Genomic DNA, 16,344 nt, shown 5'->3' on the forward strand with positions numbered 1-16,344 from the left:
TTCTTACCTGGATGCTGGGGAATCAAACCTGGGTCTTTTTGGCTTTGCTAGAAAGCACCTTAACCTCTAAGCCATCTCTCCAGCCCTCCTCTTCTCTCTCTCTTTTTTTAATTTGTATTTATTTATTAGAGACAGAGAAAGGAAGGAAGAAAAGAGAGAGAGAGATTGAGAGAGAGACTGGGCACACCAGGGCCTCTAGCCACTGCAAATGAACTCCAGATAGATCTAGCTTATGTGGGACCTGGAGAATCGAACCTAGGTCCTTAGGCTTTGCAGGCTAGTTAGTGTCTTAACCACAGAGCTGTCTTTCCAGCCCTCCCTTTTTTTTTTTTCAGACAGGAACCCACTGTGTAGCTAAAACTGACTTCTAACACTTAATCGCTTTAACCTCATGGTCACTGACATTATGCCAGCACCACCACATCAAGCCTCTTCTTTTTTTGTTGGTTTTTGAGGTAGGGTCTCACTCTAGCTCAGGCTGACCTGGAATTCACTATGTAGTCTCAGGGTGGCCTCGAACTCACGGCGATCCTCCTACCTCTGCCTCCCAAGTGCTGGGATCAAAGGCATGCATCACCATGTCCAGCTCTCTTTTCTTCTTACAAGTATAGCCAAGCGGACCAGTCTCCATGAAAGTTATTACACTGATTTCCCCATTTCAGAACTGGAAATGCTGAGATGTGACAGGAAGGAGGTGACCAGGATCAGACCATCCTTTGTTACATGACTCCTATCCTGAATGTGACACATTCCTATAATATAACTGATGCATGTACAAAAACTGTATTTCTTCACTTATGCTATCAACAACCTCAATGACTCTGATGCTGTTTATTATTATCACTATTATTATAATTATTATTCCCACTTTAGTGATACAGAAACCAGCACAAATCAGTTCTCATACTTCAAAAAAGGTGACCTGAGCTTGAGAGATGGCTCAGTGGTTAAGACACTTGCCTGCAAAGCTTAGGGGTCCAGGTTCAATTCCATAGGACCAGCATAAAGCCAGATGCACAAAGTGGTGCATGCATCTGGAGTTCATTTGCAGTGGCTGGAGGCTCTGGTGTACCCAATCTGTCTCTTCCCTTTGCTTCACTTCTTCCTCTTTCTCTCTCTTCTCTCTCTCCCTCTCTCTCTCTCTCTGCTTGAAAATAAATAAATAAGCTGGGCATGGTAGTGCGCGCCTTTAATCCCAGCACTCGGGAGGCAGAGGTAGGAGGATCGCCGAGAGTTCGAAGCCACCCTGAGACTCCATAGTGAATTCCAGGTCAGCCTGGATCAGAGTGAGACCCTACCTTGAAAAATTAAAAAAAAAAAAAAAGAAAAAGAAAAAGAAAAAAAGTAAATATTTTTTAAAGGTGATCTCCTAGGTGTAAGAAATATAGAAAAGGGAGATAAGCCCAGCTCTTAACTTAGAAACCTGTCTGCTGTTACCCAGCATTGTCTGGGTCACCTATGCAACCAGTAAGTAGCTCTAATGTGTTTTTTCCACCTTGCACATAGAAACTAGTCTTAGTTGGGGCTGGTGGCTCACACCTAGCACTTGGGAGATAGGCAGAATCATAGTGAGTCTGAGGTCAACCTGAGCTACAGTATGAGACCTTTTCTCAAAAAGGGGCGGGGGGTGCTGGAGAGATGCCTCAGCATTTAAGACGCTTACCTGCAAAGCCTAAAGGCTAAGGTTCGATTCCCCAGTACCCTATATTCTCTCTTTCTCCTTCTCTCTCTCTCATACACACACACACACACACACACACACACACAAATAAATAAGTAACTAATTAATTTTTAAAAAGACAAGGAGCTGGGACAATGGTTCTGCGTGTAAAAGCACTTGTATGCAAGCCTGAGGATCTGAGTGGACCTATTAACTCTGAGCACCCCCATAGATAGCTGGGCATGGCCACATGACATCTAAGAATCAACTGGGACTTGCTAATCAGCCAGTGTAACCAAAGAAAATAGCAGCTCTGGGTTCAGTAAGAAACTCTGACTCAAGAAAACATGTGGGGGGCTGGAGAGATGGCTTAGCAGTTAAGGCGCTGCCCTGCAAAGCCAAAGTACTCACTTATGCCAGATGCACAAGGTGGCACATGCATCTGTAGTTTGTTTGCAGCAGCTGGAGACCCTGGTGTGTCTATTCTCTCTCTCTCAAATAAATAAGTAAATAAATAAATATTTTTAAAAAAAAATTTTTAAGCCGGGCGTGGTGGCACACGCCTTTAATCCCAGCACTCGGGAGGCAGAGGTAGGAGGATTGCCATGAGTCCAAGGCCACCCTGAGATGACAGAGTTAATTCCAGGTCAGCCTGGACCAGAGTAAGTCCTTACCTCGAAAAAAACCAAAAAAAAAAAAAAAATGTTTTTTTAAAAAGGAAAATGTGGATGAGCTAAAAGAGAATCCATGATAGTCTCCTCTGTCCTCTGCATGTGGCATGGAATGAGCATATCTGCACACCTTGCATATATGATACTCACACCACCTCTACCACACCACACACACTACACAGGAAGAAAGGGGGCTGGAGAGATGGATTAGCGGTTAAGGGGCATGCTGCAAACCCAAAGGACCCATGTTCAATTCTCTAGGACCCACGTAAGCCAGGTGCGCAAGGTGGTGCAAACTCTGGAGTTTGTTAGTAGTGGCTGGAGGCCCTGGTGTACCCATTCTCTCTCTTCTCTCCTCTGTGCGTCTTTCTCTCTGTGTCTCAAATAAATAAATAGAAGTAAAGGTCGCTGCTGCATCCTTAGCCTTCCGCCACCATGGCCACCTACAAGCGGCTGATCCAGCTCAGTGAGAGCGCCTGGAACCTGGAGAACCACTTCAGCGGATGGTACGATGCCAACCTGAGGCCTGAGCCCTGCGGGCTACAAGGAGGCAAAGTGCGGCGGGCAGGCGCTGCGAGATGCTGGCTATGAATTTGACATCTGCTTTACCTCAGAGCAGAAAAAAGCAATCCGAACTCTTTGGACAGTGCTGGATGCCATTAACCACACGTGGCTACCAGAAGTGAGGACTTGGTGCCTCGATGAGCGGCATTATGGGTGTCTGACTGGTCTCAATAAAGCAGAAACTGCTGCCAAGCATGGTGAGGCCCAGGTAAAGATCTGGAGGCGCTCCTGTGATGTTCCACCACCTATGGGGCCTGACCATCCCTTCTATGGCAGTATCAGTAAGGATCGCAGGTATGCAGGCCTCACTGAGGACCAGCTACCCTCCTGTGAGAGTCTGAAGGACACGATTGCCAGAGCACTGCCTTTCTGGAATGAAGAAATTGTCCCCAGATCAAAGAAGGGAAAAGAGTCCTGATCACAGCCCACTGCAATAGGCTTTGGGGCACTGTCAAGCATCTGGAGGGTCTCTCTCAAGAGGCCATCATGGGGCTGAACCTTCCAGCTGGGATTCCCATTGTCTATGAACTGGACAAGAACTTGAAGCCCATCAAGCCCATACAATTCCTGGTGGATGAAGAGACGGTGTGTAAAGCCATGGAATCTGTGGCTGCCCAGGGCAAGGCCAAGAAGTGAAGGCCAGCTGGCTGACCACTACCCCAAGGAATACCTGCCCTGTCCTCATGCCCTGTGCCCCTCTCCCTGGCACCCGCCATGCTGACTATATCTTTAGGATCTTAAGTTGTAGCTACAGATGGGGACTGGTGGCTTCCATTTTCATTCTAGTATTTCATTTGTCTCCTGCACCCACTCCCTTCATAAAAAAGAAAGGGAAGCCGGGCATGTGGCACACGCCTTTAATCCCAGCAATTGGGAGGCAGAGATAGGAGGACTGACTTGAGTTTGATGCCAGCCTGAGACTACAGAGTGATTTCCAGGTCAGCCTGGGCTACAGTGAGACCCTACCTCAAAAACAAAACAAAACAAAATAATAAATAAAAGAGAGAGAGAGAGAGAGAGAGAGAGACAAAGAGAGGGAGAAACACTGAGTCTTACCTGAAAACTGAGCTGGGTACTAGGGTGACTTGAGTGTCAGTCATCAGTGAAAGTCAGGGGCACAAGAAGTAACAAAGGACATGGGCTCTGCAACGCTGGCCCAGCTCTTCCTTACAGACCTACTATTCGGCAGTGGTGTAACTTTGCGGAATAATTCAGTAAAATGGAGACCTTAACGCCACATCATGCATGAGGGGTGACTTTTGGGGTATGGCCCTGGTCTGCACTGGAAGCAGTGACGTCCATTGTGAGCAGATAGTGGCTGAGACACCGGGGGAGACAGGGACACAGCATTCCGTCCTCTTATTCGCCAAGGAGGCCGGGAACTGAGCCGGCAAAGCAGAGATATCTCACCTGACCTGGTCTTTCAATGTCTTCTTGGACCTGGATTTCTTCCCAGGTTTAGTAGAAAAGGGCACAACCCCGAGTCCAAAGCTTTGTCCATCAGGCTCACCCACCATGTGGCTTTCAGCATCTATGAGCCCGGCCTAAAGGGAGAGGCTGGGTCAGAGGTCATGGGTTACGTCAAAGGTTTGGACACCTCAGGGGTGCAAGGGCAAATATCCCAAGGCTTGAGGTGTGCATGCTCACTCCTGACACCAAGGTTGGGCTGTGATGCTGTGAGCTTCAGACTAGCCTCAGTAGAGCTCTCCCTGACACCCTAGCAAATTAACATCTATTTTCCACATCAACCCCCTACTCACCTTTCCGTGAGAATTTCTTTCCTCTTTCTGTAGCCCTAGCTAGAAGTCACTATGTAGTCCATGCTGGCCTTGAATTCATGGTAATCCTCCTGCCTCAGTCATCCAAGTGCTGAGATTACAGGCATGAGCCACCATGCCAGCCTGCTCCTGATACTGGAAATATGTAGACCTATTTCCATTCTAGTTCTAAGAATCAGTCTTGTTCATTATTAGCCATATTTTCAATTTATGGATATCATTCATTTTCAGCTCAAAAGTGTTTTACTCGCTGGGCGTGGCGGCACATGCCTTTAATCCCAAGAGGCAGAGGTAGGAGGATCAATGTGAGTTCAAGGCCACCCTGAGACTCCATAGTGAATTCCAGGTCAGCCTGGGCTAAAGTGAGACCCTACCTCGAAAAACCAAAAAAAAAAAAAGAAGTGTTTTACTCATACTAGAGTTGACTTAGTGCTTAAAGGCCCTTGCTGGCAAAGATTAACAGCCAGGTTTGATCCCCTTATACTCATGTAAAGCCAGATGCACAAAATGACCTATGTGTTTGGAATATATTTGCAGTGGCAAGAGGTCCTATAGCATCCATACTCACTCTCTCCTAAAGATATTTTAAGCCAGGCATGGTGGTGCATGCCTTTAATCCCAAGTACTCAGGAGGCAAAGGTAGGAGGATCGCCATGAATTCAAGGCCACCCTGAGACTACGTAGTGAATTCCAGGTCAGCCTGGGCTAGAGTGAGACCCTAGCCTCTGAAAGTAAAGGTAGGAATGGCTGCCCTCACAACCTTCACTTGCCAGAGATCAATAAATAAATAAATAAATAATCAACAAACAAACAAACAAAAGATCACTATGGGCTAGAGGAATGGCTTAGTGGTTAAGGTGCTTTCCTGCAAAGCCAAAGGACCCAGGTTCAATTCCCTAGGACCCACGTTAGCCAGCTGCGCAAGGGGGCACACACATCTGGAGTTTGTTTGCAGTGGCTGGAGGCCCTGGCATGCCCACTGTCTCACTCTCTCTCTTTCTCTATCAAATAGATAAATAAAAATAAAATATTTTGTTAAATGATCACTATGGCTAGGTATGGGGGCGCACGCCTTTAATCCCAGCACGCAAGAGGCAGAGGTAGGAGGTTCGCTGTAAGTTCGAAGCCACCCTGAGACTACACTGTGAATTCCAGGTCAGCCTGAGCTAGAGTGAGACCCTACCTCAAAAAACTAAAGAAAAAAAGAGATCTGACTACTTCTTATCTATCACCTAAAGGAGTTCTCTAAATCTGTTTTTGTTTGTTTGTTTTGTTTTTTATAGCTGAGTCCCTCCCTTGGACACAGGTTTCCTTACCAGGAATTTAAATCTAATCTAGACATTGTGGTTGGTCAAATTCAATCTCCATCATGGCTTGGCATCATGGCTAGCCTTGTCTTGAGCTAGCCTCTAGCCCAGATCAATTGGCTGCCTCTCTGCCTCACCTGAGCCAGCAGATAAGCCCCCCACCACCATAAGGTATAGATATATTCACCAGGGGAGGGAAGCTGTCTTGGCTGGCTCCTGAACTTTGAGGTTCTAGTAAGCTTCCCTCATCTCAGCCCAGCTGACAAGGAGAGACCCAGCCCCCTTACTCCCACGTGGGCTCTCTACCCCCTCTTGCTCTCTACATGACAGGAACTCTTTGTACTTTCTTTTTAAAAATATATTTTATTTGTTTGTTCATTTATTTTGGTTTTTCGAGGTAGGGTCTCACTCTAGCTCAGGCTGACCTGGAATTCACTATAGAGTCTCAGGGTGGCCTCGAACTCTGGGATTAAAGGCGTGTGCCACCACACCTGGCTGTATTTTATTTTTATTTACTTATTTGAGAGAGAGAGAAAAAGAGGCAGAGTGAAGAAGAGAATGGGTGCACCAGGGCATCCAGCCACTGCAAAGGAACTCAAGGCACATGCACCATCTTGTGCATCTGGTTTATTTGGGTCTCGGGGAATTGAACCTGGGTCCTTTGGCTTTGCAGGCAAACGCCATAACCACTGAGCCATCTCTCCAGCTCTGTACTTTCTTTTCTTTCTTCCCTTTCTTTTAACTTTTCTTCCAGACCCACCATATGGGCTCTCAGACTATGTGGATATATATATATATTTTTTCCTTCTCTTGATTTTGTATTTCCCTAAATAAATATAATAATTTAATAACTATCCTTCTCAGTCTTATTTTATCCAATTCTTTGGTTAAAAGCAGACATGAACTAAGGGTTTGGGGTTCAAGGACCCTATTCCTGAACTTCTAATACCCTGATTCAATCCCAGCACTCGGGAGGCAGAGAAAGGAGGATCACTGTGAGTTCAAGGGCACCAGAAAACTACATAGTGAATTTCAGATCAGCTTAGGCTAATGTGGGACACTACCTCGAAAAACAAGAACAATAAAAATAAATAATAAGGCTGGAGAGATGGCTTAGCTGTTAATGTGCTTGTCAGCAAAGCCAAAGGATTCAGGTTCGATTCCCCAGTACCCAAGTAAAGCCAAATGCACAAGGTGGTAAATGTGTCTGAAGTTCATTGGCAGTGCCTAGATGCTTGGCACACCCATTCTCTCTCCCTCTGTCTCTCTAACTCTCTCTCAAACAAAATATTTGAAAGAAATAGTAAAAAAAAATTAAAGTGGTTTATTCATACAAGAACCCTGTCCTCATTTTGGCATTACCCTGACCTGTGGCAATCTTATCCTAGCTCTAGTTTAATGCATGTTAATTTCTTTTCTTTCTTTCTTTCTTTTTTTGGTTTTTCGAGGTAGGGTCTCACTCTATCCCAGGCTGACCTGGAACACTGGAGTCTCAGGGTGGCCTCGAACTCATGGCAATCCTCCTACCTCTGCCTCCCGAGTGCTGGGATGAACGGTGTGTGCCAGCATGCCCTGCTATATTTCTTTTTCTGCAGAGGGCTGACCAAGGATGCATGAGCACTGCTAGCAAGAGCCTATTGTGCTTACCTTCTGAATAGCAGAAATGGCTGCAAGATCATTTTTGTCTATGAGAGTGTACTTCCTGCGCAAGGCAACCTCCACTTCCTGCTCCTGTTGGCTTGGGAGAAAGAGTGACAGAGTACTTTGTACCATGCTGAGCACAACACAGTGGGCAAGAACCAAGTCCTACGATTAGAAGCCATCTGAATAAGATCCTGGTGATGGAGCCACACAGCAGACAGAAGTCTATCCCCCTCCACAATGTCCAGATTCATGGTCCAGCTCCTAAACTTTACATATTAGGTGCATCTGATCCTAGATGACAATACGGCCTATTAGCCTGCCTGAGTGAACATATTGCCACCTAGGTTCTGTTCTAACAGTCCCCTTGGAATCAGGAGTGTAGACCAGGCAGATACTACCTGGTATCATGAGCTTTTCAAGTAATGGGTAGATCTGTACCCATATAAGCCTGTATGCCTCTTGAGAAAGGGGGCACGGAAGATTCATGATGCTTTGCTCTGGGCACTTTCACAGCTGGTGCTCCACAGACTTCCTATCCATGAACTCTGTAAATCTCCATAGGGGACCTGGGTGTATTCTAAACAGATCTGGCTCCTGACATGACACAGAGAAGGGAAGTGCTCAGGCCATGAGACTTGAAAACGGCAGCCTGAAGTAGAGTGAAGACAGGGTGGGGGAGAGGGTCCTCTTACCTCAGAACCACTCGGAACTGGTTGAACACCTCTTGAATCTGTCTAAGGTTGATTATCTGGGAGGAAGAGAGGCAAGCAGAGTTTAGGTAGTGGACACCAAGGGAACAGGCACTGTGTCTATGTTGGCAGAGAAATCAGGACCCCTTGGCTGACTAGATCACCCATCCTAACAATGGGATATCTGCAAGAAGCCTTTTGGCAAAGTGTTAATAGTACTTTCCAGATCAGAAAAACATTTGTTTGTTTATTTGTTTGTTTGCTTTTTCCCTGAGGTAAGGTCTTACAAACAACAACTGAGTATTTGCTAGGCTATAAAACTACTTTTGTTTTTTGAGGTAGGGTCTAGCTCAAGCCCAGGGTAACCTGGAGTTTATTCTCAGGCTGGCCTCAAACTGGTGATAATTCCCTCATACCTCCTTAGTGCTGGGATTAAAGATGTGCACCACCACTCCTGGCTTACATTATTATTATTGTTATTATTTATTTATTTATTTATTTATTTATTTTGGTTTTTCAAGGTAGGGTCTCACTTTGGCCCAGGTTGGCCTGGAATTCACTATGTAGTCTCAGGGTGGCCTCGAACTCACAGCGATCGTCCTACCTCTGCCTCTCGAGTGCTGGGATTAAAGGCATGCTTACTTATTTTTCTTTTAAATATGTTTTTAAACATTTTGCCTAGGGTCACTCAGCCAGGAGAAAGCTGGGACTTCATCAGAGCAGCCTGGCTCCAGGGCTCATGCTAGTGCCTTTAAGACAGACCATCTCTATCTAGTGTGTGTGTCCCAGGCACCAGCCATGTGTGCAGCCCCATGGACTTGTAGCCCTAAACATGGGAGCTGAGACCATGGAGAGCTGAAGACCCTTGATGCCAGGGGTCCAGTACCACTCACCACCCACTGTACCCACCCCATGTCAGGCTCTGAGGCTGGCAGAGCACACACTGGAAGCGCCCAGGACAGGGAGGCCCAGGCTAACTGAGCACAGTGGTGGTAAAGCAGGGCTTCTTACGTCAATCTCATCCAGCGTTCCATCCAGGTACCTCCGCACTTGGGAATTGATCTCAGCAATCTGGGTTTCATCCATGGGGTCATAGGTCACAAGGGTACGGTTGGACTTAAAGAAAGACGAATAACGTGGTAGATAAGCAACAAGGATCTGAGCCCATGCGGGAGCAGCAGGGGCCTTGTCAAGAACCAACCCAGGGATCTTGGGCTCATACCCCGGCTGCCTAAACTGGCTGATTCAGTATCTAGTCCTGGCAGGGAGGGTCTGGCGTACAGGCTAGGTGTGTGAGCCTGAGAGAGAAGGAAAATAGGATGGGGGGAGGAAGAAAGGCCTCTGGACATGAGGCCTGCTGCTCCAGACCAAACGGCTCAGCACACCACAAAGTGGGGGGATGATGCCTCCACCTTGAGGACCTTCAAGTTAGCCTCTAGAAGAACCTTCCTACAAGCCACCTTGTGCTCCCTGCCCCTGCCCCCTAGTCCATGGTACCTTCCCTGACCTTAGCCCATCATGCCATCTGCCCAGGGCCCAGGTCTTCTAGTATTGCCCCACCAGCACCTCCCCTGCCTCCAGCCCCTCACCAGGCTATCATGGATGGCCAGTTCCTGCTTGAGTAGTACCAGCTCCTTCTCAAGGTTCTTGACCATTCGCTGCCAGAGACACAGAGGAAGTGGGGGAAGGGGACATCAGAGAAGCCAGCCTTCTCCTTCAGGTTAAGTGCTCAGTTCCTTATCCTAGGTGCAGACGTTGTTGTCACTCCTGGTAATCCACAGGCTGTACACTCAGGCCATTCCCTCCCTGCTGGTGACTTCCCAGCTGGCCTGAGCTTACAGTGTAAGGTTCGCGGTTGTAAGGCCTTTGTCTCTTCCAGGGGGAGCGAGAACAGAGGGAGCACAGGCTATGGAGCCACTTCAGAGCCTAACAACCTGAGTTTGATTCCCTAGCACCTATGTAAAGCCAGATGCACAAAGTGGCACATGCACCTGGAGTCTGTTTGGAGTGGTTAGTGGCACTGGTGTGCCCATTCTGTCTGTCTCTCTACAATCTCTCTGCTTGCAAATAAATAATTTTGTTTTCAAGGTAGGGTCTCACTCTAGCTCAAGCTGACCTGGAATTCATTATGTAGTCTCACGGCGGCCTCGAACTCACAGCGATCCCCCTACTTCTGCCTCCCAAGTGCTGGGATTAAAAGGGATATGCCACCATGCCCAGCTAAAAATATTTTTTAAAACAACAGAAAAATAAGGAGAGGGTTGGAGAGATGGCTTAGCTGTTAAGGCGTTTGCCTGCAAAACCAAAGGACCAGCTTCGATTCCCCAAGACCCACGTAAGCCAGATGCACAAAGTGGCACGTTTCTGGAGTTCGTTTGCAATGGCTATAGGCCCTGGCACACCCATCCTCCCTCTGTATCTCTCTCAAATAAATTAAGTAATAATAAATTTTAAAATACAAAAGAAAGGAGCAAAGACTGGCCTGCAAGTTGTCCTCTGATCTCCAAAAGTGTGTTGTGACATTAGACATCCAAAATAAATAAATAAAAACTTGAGGGGGGCGGGAATTGGGGAGATGGTTCAGCAGTTGTAAAACCTGATATCCTGGGCTTGATTCCCTACCATCCACATAAAGCTGGATGCATGAAAGTGGTGCATGTATCTGGTATACTCAGTAGTGGCAAGAGACCCTGACACACACACACACACACACACACACACACACACACACTTGCAAAATTTAAAAAGTTAAATAAACTTTGGAGGGTTAGGGCTCAAACTTAGGGTCTTGTTCATGTTAAGCAGGGATTCGGCCACTCAGCTCTCGAACTAGAACTTACTCATTGATTGTGTGTTTATTATTACTTATCTTCTCCTGCAAGATGACAGTAAGTGCTATCATCTGGAGGTTTTTCTTTTTTCTTTTCCTTTCTTTTCTTTTTTTTAGTTTTTCGAGGTAGGATCTCAATTTGGCCCAGGCTGACCTGGAATTCACTGTGTAGTCTCAGGGTGGTTGCAAACTCATGGCAATCCTCCTACCTCTGCCTCCCGAGTGCTGGGATCAAAGGTGTGCACCACCACGCCCGGCTCCATTTTTATTTTTCAGACAGGTAGCCCAAGCCAGCCTCAAACTTGTTAAGTAGCTAAAGATGGCCTTGAACTCCTGAGTCTCCTACTTCTACTTCCTGAGTACTGGGATTAGGAATGTATAACCAGCCAGGCATGGTGGCACACATCTTTAATCCCAGCTCTGGAGAGACAGAGGTAGGAGGATTGCTGTGAGTTTGAGGCCATCCTGAGACTACATAGTGAATTCCAGGTCAGCCTGGGTTAGAGCGAGACCCTACCTTGGGGGGGGGGGGGAAGAATGTATAAAACCATGTTCTGCTCCTGTGGTTTGGATTTTAAATTTCCCCCAAAGCCCATATGTGGTAAAGACTTGTCCTTGTGTGACTCACTTTTTTTTTTTTTGGTTCATTATTTATTTATTTATTTGAGAGCGACAGACATAGAGAGAAAGACAGATAGTGGGAGAGAGAGAATGGGCATGCCAGGGCTTCCAGCCCCTGCAAACGAACTCCAGACGCGTGCGCCCCCTCGTGCATCTGGCGAACATGGGACCTGGGGAACCGAGCCTTGAACCGGGGTCCTTAGCTTCACAGGCAAGCACTTAACCGCTAAGCCATCTCTCCAGCCCGTCTCACTTTTTTTTATTGCTGTGACAAAATACCTCAGCAAAGAGTGAAACCCTACCTCAGGGGGCGAGGGGAGGGGTGGAGCCTCAGCAAATTCACTTAACGAAAGATTATTGTTGCCAGCTGTACATCTGACAGAGCATTAATATCCACAACATACAAAGAACTCAAAAAACCTAAATAATAATAAATCAAACAACCCAATTAAAAATGGGCTATGAGGGGCTGGAAGAATGGCTTAGCAGTTAAGGCATTTGTCTGCAAAGCCAAAGGACCCAGGTTTGATTCCCCAGGACCCACGTAAGCCAGATGCACAAGGAGGCACAAGTGTCTGGAGTTCACTTGCAGTGGCTGGAAGCCCTGGCATGCCTATTCTCTCTCTCTCTCTCTTTCTCTGTCAAATACATAAACAAAAATAAAATATTTTAATTAAAAGATGGGCTATGGGACTAAATAGAAAGTTCTCAAAAGAAGAAATACAGAGAGCATATAAACCTCTTAAAAGTGGCCTACATCTTTAGCCATCAGGGAAATGCAAATTAAAACTACTTTGAGATTCCATCTCACTCCTGTTAGAATGTCTATCATTAAGAAAACAAATGGGGCTAGAAAGATGGCTTAGCAGTTAAAGCACTTGCTTGCAAATCCAAAGGACCCAGGTTCAATTCCCCAGTACCCACATAAGCCAGATACACAAAGTGACACGTGCATCTGGAGTTAATTTGAAGCAGCTAGAGGCCCTGGCATGCCCATTCTCTCTCTGCCTCTTTCTTTTAAACAAATAAATTAAATTAAAAAAGAAAACAAATGACAATAAATGCTGGCAAGGATGTGGAAAAACAGGAACCCTTCTACACTGTTGGTGGGAATGTAAACTGGTCCAAGGCATTGTGGAAATCAGTGTGGAGGTTGCCCCTGGGACAGATAAAAACAGATTTACCATATGACCCAGCTATACCATTCGTGGGCATGTATCTTAAGGACTCTTCTCACTACTATAGAGATGCTTGTTCAACCATGTTTATTGCTGCTGAATAGATCCTGAAATGGAACCAGCCTAGATGGCCCTCAACTCATGAATGGATAATGAAGATATGGTACATTTATACAATGGAGCTCTATTCAGCAGTAAAGAAAAATGAAATTGGGTTGGGCATGGTGATGCATGCCATTAATCCCAGCACTTGGGAGGCAGAGATAGTAGGACTGCCATGAGTTCGAGGCCACCCTGAGACTATATAGTAAATTCCAGGTCAGCCTGAGCTATATAGCGAGACCCTACCTCAGAAAACCAAAAAAGAAAAATGAAATCATGAAATTTGCAGGAAAATGGATGGATCTGGAAAGGATTATACTTAGTGAGGTAACCCATGCCCAGAAAGCCAAATGCAAATGTTCTCCCTCATATGTGGATCCTAGCTTACAAATGTTTAGACTTATATATGAATTGGAGTAAAAATCGGGTAGCAGAGGCCAGTAAGCTAGAAAGGGGCTATAAGGAAGGGAGGAGAGGGGAGGACTTCAGGAAATGGTATTGTATAAATGAAAGTAGATGAATAGATTACTCAGGGTGGAATGGTTTAAGTGAGGTCAGAAGAAGAGACTGAGTAAAGAAAGGGTGGGAGAAGGGTTAATTAAAATTTAAGATGTGGGCTGAAGAGATGGCTTAGCGGTTAAGCGCTTGCCTGTGAAGCCTAAGGACCCCGGTTCGAGGCTCGGTTCCCCAGGTCCCACGTTAGCCAGATGCACAAGGGGGCACAAGCGTCTGGAGTTCGTTTGCAGAGGCTGGAAGCCCTGGCGCGCCCATTCTCTCTCTCTCCCTCTATCTGTCTTTCTCTCTGTGTCTGTCGCTCTCAAATAAATAAATAAATAAATAATTTAAAAAAAATTTAAGATGTTATGAATAAGCCATACAGAAACTTATTGGTGATGGAGCTACACAGCAGACAGAAGGGTCCTTCCCCCTCCAAAAGCCATAAATTGTTACTAGAAACTTTTCAGTGCTAGGGATGGGTTACCTTCCAGGGATTTGTTGGCCACGGAGGTCCCTGATACCCCCAAAACATCACAGGTCAACCTAGACTAGAGTGAGACCCTACCTTGAAAAACAAAACATCCAAAACTGCAAGGCATGGTGACACACACCTTTAATCCCAGAATTTAGGAAGCAGAAGTAGGAGGATCACCTTGAGTTGAGGCCACCCTGAGACTACATAGTGAATTCCAGGTAAGCCTGACCTAGAGTGAGTCCCTACCTTAAAAAAAAAAAAAAGAGCCAGGCATGGCAGCTCACGTCTTTAATCCTAGAACTGTGGAGGCGGAGGTAGGAGGATGGCCATGAGTTCAAGGCCACCCTGAGAGTATACAGTGAATTCCAGGTCATCCTGGACTAGAGTGAAACTCTACCTCAAAAAAAAAATTTTATATATAAATATAGATAGATATAGATATAGATATAGGGCTGGGGAGATGGCTTAGTTAAGGCATTTGCCTGGAAAGCCAAAGGACCTATGTTTGATTCCCAGGACCCATGTAAGCCAGATACAAGGGGCACATGTGTCTAGAGTTTGTTTTCAATGGCTAGAGGCCCTGGCATGCCCATTCTCTATCTGTCTCTCTTCTCTGTATCTATCTCTGCTCGCAAATAAAAAAAAAAAAAAAAAAAAAAAAAAAGGCGGGCATGGTGGCGCACACCTTTAATCCCAGCACTCGGGAGGCAGAGGTAGGAGTATTGCAAAGTTCGAAGCCACTGTGAGACTACATAGTAAATTCCAGGTCAGCCTGGGCCAGAGTGAAGCCCTACCTTGAAAAACCAAAAAATAAAATAAAATAAATAAAAAACATGAAAAAAGGACCAGGCATGGGCTGGAGAGATGGCTTAGTGGTTAAGCGCTTGCCTGTGAAGCCTAAGGACCCCGGTTCGAGGCTCGGTTCCCCAGGTCCCACGTTAGCCAGATGCACAAGGGGGCGCATGCGTCTAGAGTTCGTTTACAGAGGCTGGAGCCCCTGGCGCGCCCATTCTCTCTCTCCCTCTCTATCTGTCTTTCTCTCTGTGTCTGTCGCTCTCAAATAAATAAAAAAAAAAAAAAAAAAAAAAAGGACCAGGCATGATGGTGTATATCTCTAATCCCAGTACTCAGGAGGCCAAGGCAAGAGGACTGCTGTGACCTCAAGGCCAACCTGAGACTACATAGTGAGTTTATGTCAGCCTGAGCTAGAGCAAGAAGACCCTACTTTAAAAAAAAAAGACTACAGTGAGAAAAAAAAGAAAGATTTATAGATTGATTTTGGCTCATACTCTTTAAGGTTTTAGTCCATGGTCTCTTGGCCCTATTGATATGGACCCAAAATGAGGCTAGAGCAAAGCTGTTCACCTTATGGTGGCCAGAAAGCACAGAGGGATCGAAGGGGGGTCCAAAGGGCAAATGCACAACATTTATGATTTACTTCCTCTAACTAGGTCCTACCACCTCCTAGTAGTCCATTCATGCATGAACTCTCTTTGAGCTAGGGTTCAGCTAAGGGGTAGAACACTTGCCTACCATGTGTGAGTCCTGGGTTCAAGACCCAGCACAATGGACACACAAAAAAGCCAGGAGTGGGGGACCTACAGTACATCCCAGCACTTGGGAAATGTAGGCAGGAGGACAGAAGCTCTAAGTTGGGGCTGGAGAGATGGCTTAGCAGTTAAGATGCTTGCTAGCAAAGCTTAATGACTCAGCAGACAGAAGGGTCCATCCCCCTCCAAAAGCCATAGATTGTTACTAGAAACTTTTCAGTGCCAGGATGGGTTACCTTCCAGGGATTTGTTGGCCACGGAGGTCCCTGATACCCCCAAAACATTACAGTTCAATTCTCCAGTTCCCACATAAAGTAAGATGTACAAAGTGGTCCACGCATCTGGAGTTTGTTTGCAGTGGCTGAAGGCCCTAGTGTGCCTATTCTCTCCGTCTGTCACTTCTCTTTAACTCTGCTTGCAAATAACTTTTTAAGAAAGCAAGCAAGTAAGCTCAAAGTCATCATCCTTGACTACAAACTGGCCTGGTTTACATGAGGCCCTGTGTCAGGAAATAAGGTACCTGGCACATAGAAAATATTTCATCTATTTAGGGAAATACACAAGTGATACATTGTAAGAAAAAGAATTCACTCAGTCATTTATATATATTTTTTGAGGTTGTGTCTCATTCCTGTCCAGGCTGACCTGGAATTCACTTTGTAGCTTCAGGGTGGCCTCAAACTCAAAGCAATTCTCCTACCTCTGCCTCTAGAGCGCTGGGATTAAAGACGTGCACCACCACACCCGGCTATATTTGATTTTTGAATGTCTTCCATA

The 16,344-nt window shown here is 46.0% G+C and overlaps 1 protein-coding gene and 1 pseudogene across 8 annotated transcripts in view; one reads left to right on the forward strand and one right to left on the reverse strand.

The window, feature by feature from the left end:
* The window catches only part of Kif9 (kinesin family member 9), an 82,151-nt gene that overhangs the window by 9,806 nt on the left and 56,001 nt on the right, over nt 1-16,344 (reverse strand). For all 8 annotated transcript variants that reach the window (XM_045136384.1, XM_045136383.1, XM_045136389.1 and 5 more), the window contains 5 exons: nt 9,903-9,971; nt 9,325-9,429; nt 8,317-8,372; nt 7,628-7,718; nt 4,306-4,439 (listed from right to left, as the gene is read on the reverse strand). In XM_045136384.1, the coding sequence (XP_044992319.1) occupies nt 4,306-4,439; nt 7,628-7,718; nt 8,317-8,372; nt 9,325-9,429; nt 9,903-9,971 (455 nt within the window). The remainder of the gene's footprint in view (nt 1-4,305; nt 4,440-7,627; nt 7,719-8,316; nt 8,373-9,324; nt 9,430-9,902; nt 9,972-16,344) is intronic.
* On the forward strand, nt 2,767-3,531 carry LOC105944279 (annotated as a pseudogene).

This window comes from Jaculus jaculus, chromosome 17 (genome assembly GCF_020740685.1).
Source record: "Jaculus jaculus isolate mJacJac1 chromosome 17, mJacJac1.mat.Y.cur, whole genome shotgun sequence".
Classification (NCBI taxonomy): domain Eukaryota; kingdom Metazoa; phylum Chordata; class Mammalia; order Rodentia; family Dipodidae; genus Jaculus; species Jaculus jaculus.